The following is a 22,203-nucleotide window of genomic DNA, read 5'->3' as shown; positions in this document are numbered from 1 at the left end:
GGTGCAATTAAGGCGCCGTACTAGTATTGCCCTTTTGCCCGTGGCTGTGGCGGCGAGATTCGAAGACGGTCGTAAAGTTGTGTAATTTGGCCTAGCTTAACAGCAACAAAACCTCAAAAGTCCATCAGCGCGATTCGGTCGTAAAAGCGCGGAATGGCGGAATGTTTTGTTTTTACGACCGCCATGATGGGGCTGTACCTCCCGTCTTGTGGGATCCCTCGTTAACCTAAAGTGCATGGTGCATTGTGTGCAGCTCAGCGCACTGATCCCGGCTGTAATGGCACCTGCCGATGATCTCACCCGCTTTTTTCCGAGGAAGTAGATATTTGTATTTTCTCTACCGATCGATTACGATAATTGGCATTCCGGGTGGGATGCCTCATCCGTACCGGAGATCGTAAAGAGGCAGCGGTTTTAACGGTACTCGATGGACAATGGTGTTGGTAATTGCTTGATTCCTAAGAATCATAATTGAGTGTCATTTATACGTTGCGTCACCATTTAATCAATAGTTTCATTATTTAGGTATAGTCCTAGATGTGGACTGAGAGATTCTTCAGATCTTCTGTAATTTCTGGAACTGCCACGTTTTTGACAAAGTCATCTGAAATAAAATATAGTGATGCGAGAGGTCGTGAGTAACGATGGAGAAGAAACTATGATTTAGATTAAAATAGTCCAGGATGTTTCAATTAAAGAAACATACTTCAAAAGTCACAAGAAGAACTGCCTAATAGGTAACTAATACCCGACTTTGAGATCTAAGAGAAGGGAAGGAAACTTCAAATCGGTCGTACATGGTTGCGTTACGATTTAATCGATTGTACTATCATTCAGGCTTGGTTCCAGATTTGGACTGAGAGAATCTTCAAATTTATGGGAGTAGCTCTTTGTCACAACCAACAAGTTTTTATGAGGGGAGAGGACGTCAGTAACGATGGAGAATATATTAAGCTGGAGATTAAAATACGCCAGGATGAAGTGTATTGCCTAATAGATACATAATACCGATAGACTAAAATACTTAAAGAGATGTTTTATATACGTGTCATAGCTTGTGGACTGACTTTCGTTGTGTGCTCTCAAACCACAGTTTAGCAAGAAGAGTTAAAATCTGTGAATAGATCCCTTAAATCTCATCGATTCGTCTCTCATCGTATAAATCGCATGAAAAGGCTGGAACTTGACGAAGTTCGCCCATCAAGCTAGCTTGTTAGATTTAATTGTATTGCCGCTTTGTTTTTGCAATCAGAGTTCCTCCATAAATTTGGTTTAGCTTTCGATTTCGGCCCCTTTTTGCCATTGTGAAATTGGTGCGTATTCTCACAGCTCATAAATTTCCCCCTTAAGAAAACACAAACACCAACGATTTGGAAAATTCTTTCACCCACCGTTAAAAAGTTGTTCATTTCGCACCTTTTCCTCGTTTTTCCGGTCCCCTTGGCCCCCCCCACGTCCCCCAGCCGTCCTTCTCCCACTGAGTTCGCGTTTTTTGTTGCGGAATTCTTCCGCTTCGTCAGCTCGGCCCCTCATTTTCCGGAGCCAAATTCCCCGCCGTCAGCTTTCCTCCCTCCCCCCGAGGGCCACAGAGGTTACAGTTGGGAGGGCAGCAAATGTGATACTTTTTCCATGGCTTAATGCACTCATGAACTCGTTAATGATGGCTCCGACCGGAATGGGGTACCGTTTTTTCGGTGGCGGTTTCGTGTTACGGATTGTCCGATGCGGCTCCGGAGCGCGCCACGGATAAGGGCGGGGTGGTTTTCAAAGTTGCCTCTTGTGGGAGTAGCGGTTTGGTCGGGGTGTGGGAGTAGCAGGGATATGGCGATTTGGTTCGTAAGCAGGAGACATTCTTCAACCTGGTGGAAGTAAGTTGAGCGTGTATTTATGTTCCGCCACAACGTCGAGACATTGAGGATGGGGAGGGGGAGGTTGTGGGGGCGGTCGGTCTATGTGGTGGGCATACTTTTCGGTTTGGCAAATATGCCCCTGCAAGGCATTTATGGATGAACACACATTTACGACTTTGCTCAAAGACGAGCTATAATTTTCCATTTCAAGCATATGGCCCCTCACCGTGTCAAACGGAGCGCTCCGGAGTTGTTGCAAAAGCTCGAACTCGAACGGAGCTAATGATGCCGACGCGGGAAGGACGCCGTAAACGGTACCTGTACCAACAGGAGGTTTTGCGTGGAATATGGAAAGAAAATAGTGTCTGTTTCGTTTGCGAATCGATTTGTTCACGCCAACGGGCGAAAGGGAAAAAGGAAAACAGAACTGCACAACAGAGATACCTTCCGGTGCCGTACCGGTGTGAGTTATTGAAAGGATTTCTATAAACGTCAGCCCGGGGGAAAACCGAACGCCGGTTCCAAATACAGCTTCCCCGCCCCTTCCCATCAATTGACTCTGCCGAGTCGTGCGAAAGGAGGATTAAGGATCAATCTCTCTCTCTCTCTCTATGTGGGTTTTTTTGTATCTTCCCGCCACGGAACATTGAATGAAACCATTGGCAGGCTATCAAACCGAACGGGTTAGGGAAGTTATCAAACCGTGCACGAATGATTATTTCCACCCCTCGTTTTCCCCCCAAAACCTCAAAGTGGTGATGCTATCGAATGTAAATGGAAATGTCTGCTTGGTGGATGGTTGTTTTCTTGTCCTTTCTCCTACTTTACGTCGAATCTGGTGGTGGGCGCTCCGTAGTGAACTATGATACCCATCCGACTCTGATTCCGACGGTTTCAATCCTATCAGGATCTATTCCCGCTCGGCTCCGGGATTCCAATTCAATGCTTCTGCCTCGCATACGCTTTAGAAACAGTTAAACTTTTTATATATCAGCCGAGTGTCGTTCATTATATATTCCTCACTAAATCTTTGCAGTTCTGCAACTTCCAGCTGATCAAACTAAACGTGTTTCCAAGAAACCTGTTGGAGAAGTTGTCTGGGATGGATTGCAATTAGAGTTAGATAAGATTCATGTATCTGGATGAATCGTTGCTTCAGTCTTGATCTTTCTGATCGATCTGAATGTGAGATTAATGAATTCCATAAATCCCGAAACTCGAAGAATCACAAAAATGTTAAAAGAAGACCTCTGTTTTTCTATGTCGTTTGTTTGTTTTTTTCTATATCACGAAGATTCATGAAAGATTCATAAAAGATCAATTAACAAAATGAATTAATGTTTTATTGGTTGAAAGATTCATATGAATGAATAAAAGATGAAGATCAATAAAAAATGAAGTGCCACTCACGTGGCACAAACTCTAATTAAAGCGCAGTAGTTGTATTTGAACAGAGAGGAATTCTTTTCCGGCAAGTAGAGAAACGATTCATTGTTGCAATCTTTGGTTAAGTTTACTAAACTAGAGATAAAATAAGTAAAAATACGAGCAAATGAATTTTTGTTTTTGAAAAGATTCTAAGCCCTAGCTGTCGATTGGGAATCGAGCTGTCAATTTTAATACAAATATCGTCAAAGGAACCGAACCATTGAATTCAATGTGAAGTCCGTGCTGAGGCTGTATGTTTACACTTTTGTTATGGCATCTTTTAATTAGTTTTGTTTCAACTTGCTCCAAATATTCTTTTGCTGCGATGAAGAGAGACATAAACAATACGGATGAAACATCCGGCACTGCCTTTATTTTGGCTTACAATGACGGCGAAACGGCAGGAGCACCGTGTATGATGAGGAATTATATTGATTCCGAACCGTTTCGCCCATCGCTAGCTCCTCCAATCCAATCGTCCAGGCGGGGGTTAAACAAACAAAATGAGCACACCCTAATCTACGGGTGCGGGTTTGACGAAAGGGGAGGGGATTTTGGGGGGGGGGGGGGGGGGAAATAGTAACCAAACCCCACCACCACCAACGGGGACGACGAGCATCCCACATCCGGCAGTCCCCTCTAGAGATTGTTTGCCTTTATTTTTTATGTCCCTTTTCGCAATCATCGCTTCCGACGTTTTCGGGCCCTTCACGCTGCCGGTGTTTGCCAGGGGATATATGGTGAAATCTTTTATTTTCCTCTCTCACACACACACAAACGGTAGTTTTTTTTTATCTTTTTCCTCTTTTTATTAGCACCCTCGTCCCCGCCCCCCCAAGACTCCCATTCGATTGCACTCAACGTTACGCAACGGGCGAAACAAATGGTAAAGGAACTTCATACATCAGGAGGTCAATCTCTTTAAATCCTTCAATTTATGGCCTCCTTGTTAGTGCTCGGTGGTCGGCCAACCGCATGCAGGATCAACGAAGTGTGGGACTGGCCGGGGAAATCTGCCAATGCCCCGAACTGCTGAGCCGCAGGATATCTCCCGAGGGCGTGAGGGTGACGCAATAAAACAATCTGTTTGCCAGCCCCCAGACCACCTCCCTCGAGAGTGGTATGCGTTGTTTGCGGGCCAGCAGATTGTTATTGTAGATTGGAGAAGTTGTTGAGCAGTGTTTGATGAGGTTCAAGGATTTTACATATACACTCCTCGGGCGCTTGGGGGTTGGGAGTTGGAAACACGAGGGTGCTGGGTTCGATACGTTTTTTCGTGTGTGCCAGCTACCTTTGTTTGTTTTTAACCCGGTCGGGATGCGTTCGGGCCGGATGTCGGAAGTCTGTGCACGTATTATAAAAAGGAACTGAAACGAAATGCGAAAAAGGAGCCAACTCCCCAGCTCTCCGGTTTCCAGCGGAAAGAGTTGCTGCAGAGCGTCACCTCGTAGACGAGTTCGTCTCGTTCGTTGTGCGTGTCTGGGTTGAGGCGGGGGGGTGGGTTGGCAACATTTCTTCCGAGGTTCTCGAGGTGACGTAACGAACGAAAGGCCCTGGGGACGAATTGCAATCGAAGGAAGGGGAGGGAGCTGGAGAGGGGAAGTGTGCCATAAATTCCCAAACAACCATAGGGGACTGGAACCCCGGGAGTCGATGTGCCGAGTTGAATTGTAATATGCTGACGAAAAAAAAAAACAAACCCGACGAACCAAACGTGCTCGCGGAGTTGGAGGATGGAGTCGGATCGAATCCCTCCCAGGGGAGCTGCCTATATGGTGGTGCGAATTTTTCCACCCGACAAATTTGCAGCTCGATAAATGCAATTCGACAAAAGTGGAAACGGCCGCAACGACTCAGCAGGAAAGGTTCTCTCGCTATATAGACTTCTTTTTTTTTGACGTTCGAGCCTTTTCGTTTCGTAAACAACTTTTTCCCTCCGGTGCGTAATTGGAAGCTATCCTTCGTGCCGGAGTTATTGCTTGTGGAAATGATACTGGCAAATAATCTTATACTCCCTCCCTACTCCAAATATGAAGGAAACCCCAACTCCAATGGAAAATAGCCACCTTTACACCGTAACCAATCAGATAACGGCACGCCTGAAGTATCTCTTCCGGAACGCAATGCTTCGTAATCCTACTCAGGAGGACGGGAACCGCATCGCAACTGGGTAGGAAACATTGCTAAACCATCCGTTCCTCTGTTCCGGCCATCAGGACCGTTTTCATCCCGCTCCGAAAAACGACTGTCACCCTGAGTTTTAATAACCGGTAAGATGGCGCACACCGATCCTTCGGAACGAGTTGCGAACGTTGTATTTTCATTTGCACACATTTTCCACCGACGCCAGGTGGTCCAAGGGGATTTCCCCGGGAAAAGACCATCAGCTTCTGGGTCGGGGTTTGTGTTGATTAGTAGTTTGGGCGCTCGTAGTGTAAAAGAGCTGCGCTCCGATTTCATTTGGATCCTTCATCCGGGGTCTGTTTTGTTTGCGGAAGGCGCTCCGGAGCTGCAGTCCCCCGGAATGTCTGCCTTAAGGCATTGATATTTGCAGGTGAAGTCAAAGAGTCAGCTGCAACCGTTCGGTTGGAAGCTCGAACTCGAAATTGGTTCCACAGTCATCCATCGTTAACGCACTCGTCTGTTGTCAGCCACACATAGCTTTTCCCCCTACGATGGTTAGGATTCGTTTTGCGGGGCGGGTGGACGCTTGAAGAGAATAAACAGCGAGCATGCTATCTCTTCCGAGCGCCAACCTGTGAATCCACTTTCATCGATGTATCATCTGGAAAATCGAATGCGCCATTCGGCATAGCCGAAATCGTTGTTCCAAAGCGAGCAAACAGTGTGTCGAACCAGGTACGATGGTCCAAAAGTCGGCCACAGTGGACCCGAGGCTGCCAATTGCGCAAGTGTATGCTCAAAACGGTTCAAAAACAACTCCATCGGATTTATTGAAAGTTGGATGTAAACATTTCGTCGAAACAGGTCGAAACACAAACTTGATTACTGATAACTTCTCTTCGTGGCACTGATGGTAAACAGCTTTTATTGCTAAAGTTTATCATAGGGTTCAAAGGTTTACCTCTGAGCTTCATGCTGTTATCCATTCAGGTTTTATGCAACGATCTAAATGTTTGTTGTAGATTTTTCACATTTTCTTACATTTTCAATATACATGCTCTATGCTTCACTTTATTTTATTCATAATGTTTACTGATGTCTCAAATTTTACTTTTCATTTCAGGTCTATGCTTCACATAAACCCAACTTCAAAAGTGAGTGAAAAATTCCACGCGCCTGAGTAATGTGATAATGATCTATTTTGTTTTTATTTCTTTCAGGTCCATTCTGCAAATAACTCAATTTTGAAAGTGAGTACAACGTTCTGTAAGATTGGAGTAGCACAGGATGTTTACCCTACGTCAATGAGAGATGCTGTTAGTGGTAAAGACTTCATCAAGCTTCTTTGAATGAGAAATTTCAAATAGCATCTTTTTTAAAATGGAAAATGTAAAATTTCTGGTTTACTATAATTTCTCTAAAGCGTTCGTGAGTTCGCCAGTCAAGTTAAGCAAATGCCTATAAGGTTCTTAGGCTGAAAAATACCTTAAGGATCCGTTGATGATCTTAGTCTGTAAAAATTAAGTTGATATTTTATGAGATAGAGCACTATCGGAACGTAAAGAGAGTAAAGTAAGCACTGATCTTAACATTTCTGTGTATGTTCAGTAATTGCACACTCGTTAAAATATTTTTAACGAAGCTCTTAACTAAAAATCCATCCTCCGGTCCACTGTGCGTCGAGCTGAAACGAACGGTGCACCATCGGTGGGAAGGGAGTTCGAAATGGCCCCGGCGTCGATGATCGGCATAGCAGGACGGTTACCTTTGATGGTCGGCGAATGCGGCGTACGGCCACTTCCGTGCGCATATGTTTTGACTGTTTGTAGATGGGAGCGCGCAATGCACGACGCAATTCGGGAATTGCTGCTAGCCGGCAAAAACATTGACCAGCGACGGTGGCGATGGCAAACGGTTACAAATCGGCCCCGGACGGAAACGGAGCCGAGATAAGTTTTCCAATATCAAACGACGCGTGCGTGCGTGTGCGATTGGCAAGTGCACGGTATTTGATGATACAACCGCCGTTGGCAGATGATGTTGATGATGGTGATGCTTGTGCGAGGAAAATAAAAACGATTACTCGCCAAGTGCAGAAAGCAGCGCCCGCTTCCTTTCCCTTTAGGCACCATCCTTGGTAACCCGGGCGGGGCACAGATTTTCGTTTACGGCCTGGAATCCGGGCAGGAGGTCGCCCGCGGGCTCCGAAGCGCTGGAACCAAATTTAATTTCACCAACAGTGCGCCTGGAAGGTAGGAAAACCCGGCTCGGGCTCCGGCGGATTTGCTGTTGCGCTGCTGTTTATCTTTGACACATGCCCGCCGACCCTGGCGTTGCGGGCGAGTGTGGGAGGACCACCCGCGCCGGATGCTTCGAGCTCGATTTCACCTGGAATCGCGCCGACGTGCGGCTTCCCGATCGCAGGGGCACGTTTATTAGTGCTCCAGGGCACGAGGAGTCGAGAAACGGCGCTAGCAAATGATTGAATTTTAATTGTTTTCTTCATCCCGCAGCCCTCCAGCTTGGTTGGAGTCATTGCACCGACACCGAACGAACCGACGAAGTTTAACGATGGCACTTCCGTTTCGGACCGTCAACGTTTTGCGCGCCACGGAAGCTACCACCCGGAAGGGGGCGATTGCAACGTTTTGCGGGGCCTCTGAGAGCTAGAAAATAAGCCCGAAATAATCGGAATCAATTCCGGAATGCAAGTGCATCAGTATCGACACACAACCAAAGCAGTGATCGATGAATCGTCAACTTTCTAACCAACTTCAAAATAGTGCTCTCGCAATCATTAGATGTAAGAAAACAATTTAGAAAAAAGCATGTTGCATTCTATTCAATTTTAGAGGAAACATTCTTACGTCAACAACCAACTCTTTGCAGTTCGTATAATCCCTTGACTAAGAGGCTCTTTTTCTATCCGTGATGATGCGGATTGAATTCGAAATACCAAGATATCCTTTGTCATTGGGTTGTTTCAGACTGATATAGGTTTGCATCTCAGGCACTCTTGCATTGATAGGAACGACTCCCGTGTGGAATCACCTCCAAGCTCTGCTGGAATAACTTTGATATCTGAACGATGTGATACACTTTATTATGTTTTTGTACAAGAAATCTCTGCTGCTATTTGTGTATTTGAATGAAACCCCGACGACAGATGATAGATGACAGCCGATCCAATGTGGCATCGAAACGGAGTATTGGAGAGTAATCTCTACCTACTAAAAACACTGTTTGTGTCGGATCGAATCTGATCATGATTCTGAACTTCAACGTTGGTCGGAATTTTAAATCGGTTTAGTATATTCCAACACGTTCACACTGGAAAGCACTGTTTGTTCTACGCCAATTTCTATTTGAATTTAAATTAGGCATAGCATTTAGAGGTGCAAACTCTCGTTGATCATGCCAGGAGTGAGTTCGGGTTCGGAGTCTGTTCTAAAAGTGACCCCAAAACCGAATTCTATTTGTGAAGGCACCCGATACTGTGAGAGAAGTGTAGGAAGGAAACAAGCATATTGACCCCAACGATTACTTATTGGTTTAGTAAAATAAGAAAAAGTATAAACAACCTGCTCGGGAAGTATCTATTAGTATTAACCGACTCTTGACTACATACACGGCGCTGCAATTAATGGAGTAGTTAAAAGGGAGGGAAGTTCTAAAACCGCCCACCACCCGGATATGGAATGCAGTTGGTTGCAGCAGATGGCTTCCGGGAAAATGGGTATTACCATTCCCCGGTAACCCACATTCGGCGCTGTACAAGCGGCCACGACAAGCAACGGCATGCCATAAAACACTCGATTTACGACGGGTACCAGAGGTTGATAATGAATTTATAAATATTCCAGCAGGTCCGGCTATGCCAGGGTTGGCGTTTGTGGACCAGCGTGTCGTCCGGCGGCCTTGTGTCCGGCTACGACACCTGTCCTCGCCCCCTTGCCGGTTGCAACGTTGCCCCACCGATCTTCCGACTAATAATTTCCCACACCCTCCCCAGTCCCTCGGTGCATTTTCCACCTGGCATAGTACAACAAGCGGGGTGTGATTATTTTATGAGCCAAATTTTGCTGCATCCGGTGCAGGCCGTAGAGTAGAGCACTTCCGGGGCGGCGCGCTGTTAGGGCAGATGGTTATTTTACTTATTTATAGACCAACTTTGTACTTTGTGCCACGCAAAAGGTTGGGTGGGCAAAGTTTTTTTTTTCAAAAACGAGGAGAGGGAGCAGGGGGACGGCAGCCATTTTGATGATCATCGTTTCTCCGTATAGCGAAGTTTCCCGCAAAAAGCGCAAGTGGCGAGTAGTAGCACAACAAAACAACCAAAAAGGCGACAACGATAACGGAAGCCCCTCTAATTGTGAATGTTAATGGAAAAACACAACTCTGCACCCAACGTGCGGGCTCGGACGCGGCATGGTGATTGTTTCGTGGCCCCGATGGGACTCCATTTTCCTCCCTTCCAGTGGAGGGGGAGGTCAGGCAGGGAGGGAAAAGTTGCACTTGTGTGTTCGAAGGGCGAAACAGGTGGAACCATATTTTTCCACAACCATTCTGTGTCACCACGGGAATAATTCCACCCGCTCCCTCCGCCCCCACCCTCCCAAGTGAGGCTCCAGTTGGGGATTAATTAGATTGCCTTTTGCCGACCCGGGGGAGGGGAGGGGAGTTCGTTAATCTCTTTCCCATGGCAAACAAGAACGATTACCCGCGCGGCTCGTCGATACACTTCGCCGGATGCGCCGTTTATTTTCCCGGCAGATTATAGGCGACGATCGTTAAAAACATTTATAGCGTATTTGTATCGATTTTAATGCTAATTACTCGGCAACACGCGGTAGAAAAAGAAAACAACAAAACGGTGCGACACAGGTTTCGGTTGATGTTTGTGGTGTAACTTCGATCGCTGGAAACCGTTTTTTCAGTGGTTCCAATAAAATAATAAGGCGCATATGACGAGCTTATTTTTGTGTTGCTTTAAAAGATACCGTGCTTTGCGAGTTGCAGTGGACAAATGATCTTTTTGATATGAACTAACTTAATAAATTAAGATGAACATTGAATTAGACAACTAAGAGTAAACGAAGCTCTAAGCAGTGTGTTATACAAAACAAAACGTAATAGAACGATAATTCGGATAAATGTTTCACAACGTGTGCTATAAAGTAATTACACAAAAGAAAGTACTGGAAACACGATGAGGAAAAAGTGAAATAGGGCAGTAGGACTAAGATACAAGAAGAGTAGTAGTACAAAGTATGTTTCTTTTGTTTCATGAACATTTATCGACATGTTTTCAATATTGATGTGATGCTCAATAAGAACCTTCCTATAAACAATTTTATAAATATTTCTCTTCGAAAAGTTACCAATAAACTTTAGATATGAGAGTAGTAGTAAAAAGTATGTTTCTTTTGTTTCATGAACATTTATCGACATGTTTTCAACATTGATGTGATGCTCAATAAGAACCGTCCTATAAACAATTTTATAAATATTTCCCTTCGAAAAGTTACCAATAAACTGTAGATATGAAAATAAGGAAGTAAGGAAAAAACACTGTTCAGTGTTGAAAAAAAACTAACAATTCAAAATCTTCTTGTCATAATAGTAATCATTAAGTACTATATTCTACTTCCTACACAACGAGTCCAATGAAAATGGTTGTAATTGTACACTTTACTTAGCTTAGCTGTAGGTTAGAGATACACTGCGTCCCAAAATGATAGCCTCACCTAGTTTTTTCTGTGCAGGGCGAATACCGAGCATATACATTTTTCCAAAAAATTCACAAATATTTGTAAGTATAAAACGACTACTTTGCATAAATATTGTTGAAAAAAACGAATGAACAATCCCTTTCGGTCCAAAAAAACTAAAATCAGTGGTGTCCCAAAATGATAGCCTCACTTAGGATTTTGATCGAATTATCAACAAAAATAGCATAAATGGATTAAAAAGTCATGATTTATCAGTTATCAGTTGGTTCTCCATTACGATTTATGCTTGGAAAATGCTTGATGGTATGCTCTCCGATAATTTTTCTAACGTATTTACTGATAAGGAACGCCAAGCATTTCGGATAGCAAGGTTAAGGTCCTTTAGGGTCTCGTAATGTCTCCCATCTTCATAAATCTCTTGAACTAGCCTTCCACAAACATTCTCTATTGGATTAAGGTCTGGGAAAACGGCTGGCTAAGACATTGTTTTGATACCCGACCGTGCAAGGTGTGTTCTTGTTGTCTTGCGTGCGTGCCCGGCAGCATTTTCTTGCTTAAAAATGAGCTGTTGGGTGTTGTGATTTTCCAGATAAGGCTTTAAATGATTGTCCAGGATGTCGATAAACATATCGCTGTTCATACGTGTTGGTATAATGGCCAATTTACTTCTACTAAGACCGCTGAACGCAGCCCAAATTATGACTGATTCACCTTCAAAATTGTGACGGTAGAAAAATCGTGCTATCGTCTTAAATCTCGCCGGTAATGGATGTAACCATCCGATCCATCAATATTTAACGTTTTTTCATCAGTATAATCCACCTAACATGAATTAATAATTTAAAATTTGAACAAGACTACAAAGTGACAACTTACGTTTCTCCACTCATTCTTCCATGTCATATGTTCTGTAGCAAACTCCAATCTAGCGACTTTTTGGTGAAGTTTGAGGGCAGAAACTTTCTTCATGGACTCTCTTACAATAGCAGAACATGAATTCAAAGCTCGCAACACAGCATTTTTGTGCACATTCACCCAGAAATCGTTTTTTGTCCTACGGCAACCTTTGGTTGCATTGAAAGCAACTTAAAAAATCCTCCGATTATCACGCGAGGAAAGATTTTGAAGACGACCAGGAGACTTCTGAACCCCATATTAACTGGAATCTTTTACATAATCGTTAATGACGTTTGTGAATCTATTTATTAGCACGACAATTTCATGATTTGACTTGCCATTAAAGCGATAAGCATCAATTTGAATTTTTTCTCGTTCGTAGAGTTGTTTTCTGCTTCCAATGTTCAAATTAAATTACAAATTAAAGTAAGAGAACTTAAAAATTACTTTTGGCAACTGATAACGTAGCTAGGAACTGGGTTGCTTTGTTAATTTGAATGATTTTTGAAGTGAGGCTATCATTATGGGACACTCCATTTTTTAAATTTTTGACCAAAATTTTATAATTAATTTTTTTTTCTGATAAATTAGAAGTGAAACACATTTCTTTTAGATTAAGGAATATGTTTCAGTCGTTTATTTTACCTTGCGATCATTTAAAATAGCATATGAGCGAAAAAACTGGGTGAGGCTATCATTTTGGGACGCAGTGTATTTAAACATTTTTTGATACCACTGTGTTCCTCTCTTCAAAATGATTTTTAAATGAGTAAAAGCATTTCATCAATTGTTTTTATTTTAATTTTCTGCATCAAAGTTGTAATATTTTTTTCGTTTTTATTTGTAATAAAGTTATCAGCCATGGTTATTTGTAATAAAATGAGGGTCTTACGGTACATGTTTCCTGGACGTAATATAAAATAATCTTTTATCTAAAGCAACAAGTCTAGAGAAGGTACTTAAATGAGCTTCCTTTAGTTAATTCGTTTGTTAATTATTTGCATTATGGGATGCGCACTGCAATTCGCGAAGTACGGTAATATCTTACCCGCATCATAACCTGGGGGTGGCAAAAATTGAAGTGCGCAAAGCAGATGGAAAGGAAACAGCAATGTAAAAAGAAAAAACGTAACGCATCGGTTGTAAAACGGTCTCTTCGCAAGCAAAAGCAATTAATTCGGCGCACCGCAAAATCGATAAAGTCCTAATTTTATGTGCGCGTCTTTTTATGGTCCAATACCTGGCCACTCACGTTTTGAGTACTTGGCGTAATCCCCCCTCCCCATCCTCTCGTCTATTACAGTCAGGGAAAGATGATCTTTTGATTACAAGAACCGGGACAACTGCCGGGTTTGGTACTGGTTTGTGGATGGTACTGGGAAAGGATGTTTACTCATTGAGGCGCGTACTTTAAAGGCACGATGCACTCATCGTCGCTTGGCTTTTGATGGCAAAGTTAATGCTGTTGCGTATGTGGTCGCATTTATTAGCTATTACCGTTCGATTTGCGCAAGACAGTGTCGAGGAATTGATTTCTCGCCGTTTTCTGTTTTTGGTTTTTTTGTTGAGGGTGATTATTATGTGGCGATGATTGATGCGTTCGTCACGCGGTAAAAAAAAAATTAAGAAGAAAATCGTTAACGGTGTCGGTCGTTATCGGTCGACGAAGGGACAAAAAAAAAACGTATCCCGGCAGTACGGAAGAAATTTTGTTACATGCCAAAGGAGGCAGAAGTCGGCGAAGCTGGAAGCAAAAAATCTCCCAAAGCCCGGGTGAAGAAAAATACACCAAGCGGAAACATGATAGAAAGCTTATGTCGGTCCAGTTGTCAGGAAACGCGTTGGTGGCAGCATCGTGAAAGATGGGCTGTGAAATATTTCCGGTTCCGGGGCCCGGTGAGTGAAGTTTATTTTCCTTTTCCTTTCCGGTTGCCTTCTCCGCGCTCTACCTCTATGCATCGGAGTGCGGAGGAAGGGAGCACGGGTGGACGGAAATTGGGGACACACACACCGATTCCGGGGGATCTAGCCCGGAGGGAAAATTAGAAATCTCAACAAAGAACGGTGGAAAAATTATGCCCCACAATATTTTCGGCGGAACGGAGGAAAAGGTGGTCTTTGAAGCAAACCGTACCTACCTGTTTCGAGCGGGGAAGTAAGGGGAGGGGTAAGGTGGGGGCAAATGACTTATGTTTCGGGACTCGGTCCAAATTATGCTAGAATTTGTCGTTCCTTCGGTTTTTTTTTGCTGCTTTTTCCCTGATATCCGTTGAAAGGGAGCGGGAGAACGGGGCGTGGAAGGGACAGGAAAAGAAAGGGACGCACATGGGCTTTCGATTTCGCACAAGATCAATCCGTTCGGGATACCTCCCGGCTAGGCAGCGCAGCCGGGCGGAGGAAAGGTCCTTTCTTACGGAAGCGCGTGCTGATGAATTATTAATAATCGTTGGATGGAAATTTCCTCCCGGGCCCGCTGGAAGGGAAAGAAAATCAGCGCCCCGGAAATCCGGTAATCCCCACCTGCCCAGGGCTTTCGCCCGAAAAGACCCACCCCACCAAAGGAGCCAGGCAACTTTCAGCCGAGCGGAGCGGGACTTTGCGGAACTGCCAGCAGTAGCTGGATAATCGGCCGGAAGAACGGTGGAAAAACCGGTTCCGGTCTGGTTTTTCCCGGGGGTTAGGGGCCTGCCCGGAAAATGTTTTACATTAGTACGTGCGCCTCCCCTTCTTTCGGTTGGTTTTCTTAGCACGATTTTCTCTCCTTCACGGTCCTTTTGAGCCGCTCCGTTAGACGTGTGTGAGGTAGCGAGCTAGGGGAAATTGATTCCTTTTTGGGGCTTGGTTTATTCCGAGGAATGATCTTCCAAATCAGCTCTGTTACGTCGTTTATCTAAATACTTCACTCTAGATACCTTACAGAATTTACATCTAAAATGCAACTTCGATTTATTCCTGATTCAATGTTTCAATGGTTTTGAATTAATGTTAAGCTTGTGTGAATTTAAGTCCCGAGTTTTGACTTGAAACGACTTATTTATATTAGATATTTTTTTGTGGTTATGTTTGGTCAGACAACTTCCTGTTTCGGGTATGCTCAGTTTTAAATTAGTTCCGAAATGTTGGAGTTCTGATTTCTACAAGCGATCGTATACAAGGTTCAGTAAACTTCGGAAGTATACCAAACAGAGTACTGAACTAGCAGAAGTTCTAAACAAGTCAGTCTTTGGATTATAACCTTTGCGGTTTTTAGTGTATTTATAAAGCATCCTTTTGTGGCTAAGCGTAACCGGTTTCTGGTACATAATCTGATTGAAGAGTTTGATCTTCTGCAATCCATTTAGTTAGCGATCTATTACTGCGGCAAGACATTCGTCGTCTATAAGGTTTGTCGCTCAGTTCCCAGGACTCATTATGTGACAGGTATATCCCAAAAAAGAAGGAATATTTAATGAATAGAATTAGAGGGATTTATTCGGTTGGTTCTAGTTTCTTCAAACCTAACGGTTCGTTTTTCAATTCCCAAGATTCAGATATAGCTCAAATTTGTTGGAGTATTTAAAGAATAGACACATTGACTCTTATTCGGGTAGTTCTAGTTACTAGCAGCGTAGTGGTTCGTTACTCAGTTCCCAAGATGGAGCATGCAGCAGATATATCCCAAATTAGTTGAAGTATTTAACGTATAGAAATTAAGGCGCACTTGTTCGGGTGGTTCTAGTTTTCAAAAACCGAATCGCTTCATCACTCAGTCTCCGGAATTCAACATGCGCTAGATACATCCCAAAAAAGTTGGAATCTTTGAGAAATAGAAATAGTGGCACTTATTTGGGTGGGAATACTCAGTATATGTCAGGTATACCTTTTTGGTATTTAACTCGAGTTTCCAAACACCTAAAGGTTCCTCGCTCAGTTCCCAAAACTCAGAATACGCCAGCTGTATCCCAAATAAGCAGGAGTTATTAAGGAACAGATACCGTGGATCTCATTCGGTTGGCTCTAGTTTCAGAAATCTGCTCCAATATCTGAGGCATTGTTTGTCCCTTTCGATTCCAATCAGCTTTAAACCTGTTCTTCCGCAGTGAGCAGTGTTGCGGGGTGTGTTTGCCAAACAGCTACGCACACCGATTGAAAACTGCCCCGCGGAGGGAGGACACAGTTCGTTGGCTCGTGCCAGTTGGCCGATATCTATTTGCCCGGGCAAATGTTTAAACTGGCCACGGTGTTCCGCAAACACCGACTCGCGCGCTCGGGGAACCCGAGTTCGGTCGACGAACTGTTGTGGCGGCGCCTCGAGCGCGCTGCGCGTAATAAATCTTCATTAATTAATGTACCTTGATGAAATCTCTTTCATCTCCAGGCGATGAAAAATCACTGTTTGAGCAACCTCCCCCCCCCTCCGGGTTCTCATTCTCTTTCTCCCAGTGTATCTAGGGATTAAGGCGCAACTGTTCCTTTGTGTGACTGGTGTGGCTGTGCGTGAAACTGTTCTGCGATAAGTCACCGTTACGCGGCTAGAAGATGTACAACCTTACCTTGAGGCGGTGGCAAAAAAAAGGCAAACAGATTACCACGTTATCGTTCATCTCTCCCGCGCTTGGTACCTAGCTATCTCTCATACCAGAGTTTAGAAATTCCTTCCGGGCATCCGATTAGTATTGGTTTTTTTTTCTTTGTATGTGAGCAAACGCACGGTGGTGCTTACCTTTGCAGACCTTCCGGTGGCTGATCGGCTTGGTGGCGTCGCGGTAGAATCCCTCCCGGCAGTAGTGACAGTGGCGGCCGGTGGTCGCGTGCCGGCAGCTCAGGCACACCCCGCCCGATATCCGGCCGGACATCTTGTACAGCTCCATGTTGAAGCGGCAGCGGCGCGCGTGCCCATTACAGTTGCAGACTGGGACCGAGAGAGAAAGAGAGAGAGAGTGGTGCATATTGTATTATCACAGTTTGGAACTTTTGGCAAAACGACGAGATAGGTGTTGGTGGTGGGGGATGCGAAGGAAACACACAGATATAGACAGCTTTTACAGATATCATGAGGAAGTCCACGCGTGTCTTGAAAACACGTGAACGGAGGGTGAAGAAAACGAAAGCGTCATCTTCTGACAGTTGACGTTGGGTGGGGACGTCACTTCCGGTGTGGATGAAGGGATCCGCATGCGTGGCTCAACAGCACTCGAGTGGCTTAGCGTGTCCTTCCCTTCCCCGCGCTGCAAACTGAGCCCGGAAATGGCGGACAAAGCAGCGGTTCGGAACGGCATCGGTTCCAAAGGCGTTTGGGGATGCTTGGCAATGTAAGATTAAGCGATCGGATGGCAACCCACATCCACCCTCCGTTTATGGGTGGGCGAGGGTGGAGCAGCGAAAGGTGTGCGAGTGAAAGGAGTATAAAATCCCGCCCGAGATGAATGGGTTACCCCGTAGTTAATCTTTAATTTCCGGTCGGCATGCCCTGGGGCCCCGGTGGGAGGCTGACAGGAAGAACCCGGAACCTTTCGCCCGGGATTCATCGGTGATAGATGGTTGAGTGAGTGGTGGGTTTGGGGCGCAGGTGGGGGTGAGGGCAGAGCAAGAGTGGTGTTAATTATTCAAAGTAATGTACACGCGCCAACAAACGACGCTGCGACAGACGGCGATGTCGTGCGAGCGTCTAGCAAACGCACAATCTGGCGTACTTTGGTGTCGCCGCACGGTGGGGCAAACGGTGGACTAACGACCCAAAGATTTATTCAAACATTTTGTCTCCCATGAACGCTTATGGTTGTTCGAATGAGCAACGGTACGCTGAGAAGTCTCTTTTATGTTCGTACAATTTTTGGCTAGCCACTTTTCATGTATAGTTGAAATCAATCTGAAGACCTGATCTATTACATATTTTCTGATCTATTACATAATATGGGTATTTTTGTCGATAAAAATTCGACCAATACTGAACCGTCGCTGTTGAAACTTTCCACAGATTCAATTTAGGCACTGCAGCTGTTGTTGAAGAGTTTTTTGACCACTATTTTTTTAACAAAATAATGTAAAGTTTTATTAACACTGAACGTACTTTGACGTAAACATAAGTCAAAGTGTATCTACCATAGTTTCAACAAGGTATACACAACTTTGGAAACTCCGATTTCCATTTTAAATGTTTACATTTAACATTTTGTAACTATTGTACTTAAATTGTAACGTTATTTAAACTATTAAATCAAAACATAACATGCAGGTACACGGTATAATTCTTTTCTCAACCCTTTCTTCACCGAGCTTTGCCGGGGCGTCAAGCTAGTTTAATATAAGCGAAATCCTATTCGAAGAGGATAAGCTTTAGACGGGGGTCCGCGACAGCCGAGCGGTAGCGCCGGTTAGAAAATCGGCCCACGCCGGGGCTCACCGCCTCGACGGCGTGGGTTCGAATCCCAACCGAGACCGGAACCTCCCCTGTACGAGAGGACTGACTATCCACGTACAACAGGGAAACAAGTCTCGTAAGCCCTTAACGGGCAGGCATGACCAAGAGGTCGTTACGCCAAGAAGAAGAAGAAGAAGAAGAAGAAGAAGCTTTAGACGAGAGTTGTTGGAAAACCTATTTGGATGGATCACGGACTTCTTCCTATTGTGCGACATGGTCATGCTTCCAATAAACTTAGCTGTGTTTTTGTAAAAGTGATGTTTTTTTTTATTTTCATACATTTAATGCGTTACAACAAGACAAATAAAATGAATCTTGTCAAGTTTATTCAACTATAAGGTTAATGTTTAAGTACTCAAGCATTTTTAATAAATGTTCGAGTGTTTAGTTTTGTACGAATATTGTTTAAAACAATCTCCCTCCAGACAGACTTAAGTCTTCTTAAAATTTAATTGGTACATATTTTTTACATTTGAAAATAAAAACCGAAACAAAATAAAATTTCTTAACAGCCTTGCGAGCAGAACGTTATGAAATCCGGTAAACCAATGAAAATGTTTTCAAATGTTGTTGTCGAAGTAAAATCCCTCCAGCCACCGGGCTGTCCGCACCGATCCCACTGTGCGTGCCGTCGACGGGCCAACCAAAAACCCGCTTGGAGCCCGGTTTCCGGTCTCTTAGCGACCGTTTGACGAGACCAACAGGAAGGAAGATCCCCACTTCAGTGGCGACTGCATCGCCCGGGCGTCTGACTAATTGGCGTTTCGGTCCCGGACAGTTGTTGTGACAGTTTCGTATGTAAACAATGATTATTTCAAACGTTCCGTGCCCCGCGTTCCGTGTCCCTGGCGGAGCAGCTCTCGCGTCTCATATGATGGCGTGCTTCGCGACCGTTTTGGCACATCCATCGGTGATGATATTTTGCACGCACGCACGCACGCACGCACGCACGTCGACGCCAACGGGCGTTCGGTTGTAAACGCGAAACCGGCACGCAATGGATAAACCGGGGGGAGAGTAAGAGGGATGGGTAAAGGCGGCGGTAGGGTTCAAGAATCGAATAAATTGTGACAATTTGTGGAAACCAGCGCATCTGCAGTTCCATTGCCAACTCGATGCTCGGTGAGCTCAGGCGAATGGCATTCCTTGGCGGTTGCTTTTTTGCGTTTCCGTTGTAGTTTTTTTTTGTGTGCGACTGGAAGGGGTTGAAGAAAATGGACAGGCACGCGGGAAAACATGCACTTGCTCTAGATTCGTGCAATTCGGCCAGAGTTATTGAGCCGCGAGTTGAGTGCAATGCAGCATTAACATAAAATGTTTCCAAATAAATCTTGCTTCAAAGGAATTATTATCGCTAGGGGAGAAGCAGGTAGGACTTTTGTTCTCGGTGCTTCTTATTCTTTTTAATCATTTCTATCTTTCTTTTATCGAGTACTAAGGCAGAGGTCTGTTTTTTCTTACCCCAGTTGAATTAAAATTGTGTTAGAAAATGAAAAATGAGTCTGTTTTCCTTAAAAAGGAAAATTTTCAAAACAAAAATCATTACTGACAACTACCTCTGGAATAATTGATTATTTTGCATACAAAACGGATTATTTGACTAGAAAACATGATAAGCTGGATCAAGGATGTCTAACATGGGACCTGCAAGAACATTGGGAGCGGCCCACGACCCCTTTGGATCAATAAATCGAAGTTTGGCTTTCGTTTTGGATAGCAAAATGTTTTTTGTTAATGGTTTCACGAGCTGCGAATTTCAAAAGAACTAAACAAACGTCAATTTAAACAATTTCTAAAAGAAAGTGATAGCCAACTTTGATCCACATCACGCCGATATATTTCGGTGAACAAGAGAAAAGGTTTTACACAGATTTTTCAAAACAAGTGAATACATAGTGTTCATAGAAAACAAACGTGATAAATTACAAGAGCATTCTAAATCAAATAACAGATGTGGAGCAATAAGTTAGTTGTAGTTATAATGCACCTTTACTTTTCTGAAATCTTCACCAAAAATCGTGTTAATAGTGTTGAACAACAACATATATTTAAATAAACTTGATTTGCTTTCGTTAATATTTGGAAAACGATTGATCGAGACACCTTTTCTTTTACTTGAAATTGTAAATGTTATAGAAGTAATATAAATTTAAAATATTTAAAGTGTAAACTATGATTGATTGACTGTTAAGATCAAACCACACTGATAAGAAGATATTTTCATCAATCCAATCAATTTTACGTTTTGGCCCGCGAACCTATTTCGAGTGAAAATGATGATAAGATTATATTTCAGTTTTTCATACCGAAACAAAACATTGGCAGAACAGAGAATTTATCTTAAAAATCAAGTATCTTCAATGAACAACTGTTCATTGTAGTTGTAAAGAGAATAATGGCTGCTAATATGATTTACACTGAAGTAACTTTTTGATCTTTATTACTTTTTAAAATGCGCGTGCATTTACTCAGATATGCAAGTTGAATGAGTTAAAATTACTTGCTTTTATTTTCGGAGACTAAAGTGCCGCACTTTAGCAAACCGACTGGACTTTTTCTCGAGCTGCCGGGTTGATGCATCGTTCGCCAAACTTTACGGCCACAATTATCGCACCTACACCCAATAATTCACCTCCGTCCCGGAATGCACTTTCCGAAGTGCGGGTGGGAAAACGTTGCGCACACATTGTAGCGGCTAGGTTTTCCGACCCCGCGCCGGTTCAAGGTTCAGTGCCGGAACGTGGCCGAACGAACGGTTGCACCTTCACTTCCCGTAAACGACTCTGGAGTGTACAGTGTGTAGCGTGTAAAAGGAACGATTATGCGGCGAGTGGTGATGGATTTTTATGCGGCTAACGAACCAAACCCGCGTGGTCGGTTCTTTTTCGGGTTGGAAAAATAAATTCGAGCATACAACGCCCGAACCGAGCGTGACTCAAACAACCTGTTCCTAGCAAGAAGAGAACAAGTTAAGCAAAAAGGGGAGGAAAACGGGCTTAAAAATCGAGAGTGGTACCACGCTTTCCTCGGCACGATGACCAGATATTTATTTATGAAATTTTCGGTTCAGTGCGCGAAAAAGTGATAGATCCGTCGGGGACGATACGCAGATTTAATTAACGACGGCGATGAAACCTAACCTTTGGCAATTCGGTGTGTCAGAAAAGGGTAACGTGCCTGCATAGGTGACGTTTAAGATGTAACAAACTTTTGCTTGTCCGAAGGTGAATTTCAAATTCAGAAAAGTATAATAAATTTGAATAACATATTCCATCAATCTAAACAAACCAATTTGAGTAATTCAACAACAACCCTTTCTTAAGGTAAATAACTCGATCGCTGTTCCAGGTCGCAAAGTGAAAAAGGTATCAAGAAAGAAACGGAAGGAGAACGGGAGGCCTTGTAGACTGCTTTAAAACTAGAATATATTGCTTTGGAATCATGAAGCAATGCATCAAACAACCAAAAACGTCAAAAGATAATCAACAAATATACAAAAATGTAACGGGTTGGAAAAATCTTTAAAAATAGTGAAGTTATAGCATTTTAAAAATAGGGGTCAAAATGATCCCCAAAAAGGATTAGTCAAGTTGGTTCTCGGAACTGGTCGAACAAAAACATTTGACATTTTTGTTTCAGATGTAGCTTTGGATTAAAAAAAAAAGAATTATTGTTTTGTAAAAATATTAAAATAGAGTTTATCTTTAAAAAACAGGAAACAACATTACAAATGTTAACAGATTCTTTACATATTTCTTAGTAGGAAAACTAC

At 43.5% G+C, this 22,203-nt stretch overlaps 1 protein-coding gene across 1 annotated transcript in view; it reads right to left on the bottom strand.

Moving 5' to 3' along the window:
- Positions 1 to 22,203, bottom strand: part of LOC131269336 (netrin-1-like) — an 83,508-nt gene that overhangs the window by 27,607 nt on the left and 33,698 nt on the right. The window contains exon 2 of the mRNA XM_058271687.1: positions 16,734 to 16,922. Coding sequence (XP_058127670.1) covers positions 16,734 to 16,922 — 189 coding nt within the window. The remainder of the gene's footprint in view (positions 1 to 16,733; positions 16,923 to 22,203) is intronic.

Source organism: Anopheles coustani, chromosome X, assembly GCF_943734705.1.
Source record: "Anopheles coustani chromosome X, idAnoCousDA_361_x.2, whole genome shotgun sequence".
Lineage (NCBI taxonomy): Eukaryota > Metazoa > Arthropoda > Insecta > Diptera > Culicidae > Anopheles > Anopheles coustani.
This window is presented reverse-complemented; position numbering and strand designations above follow the sequence as displayed.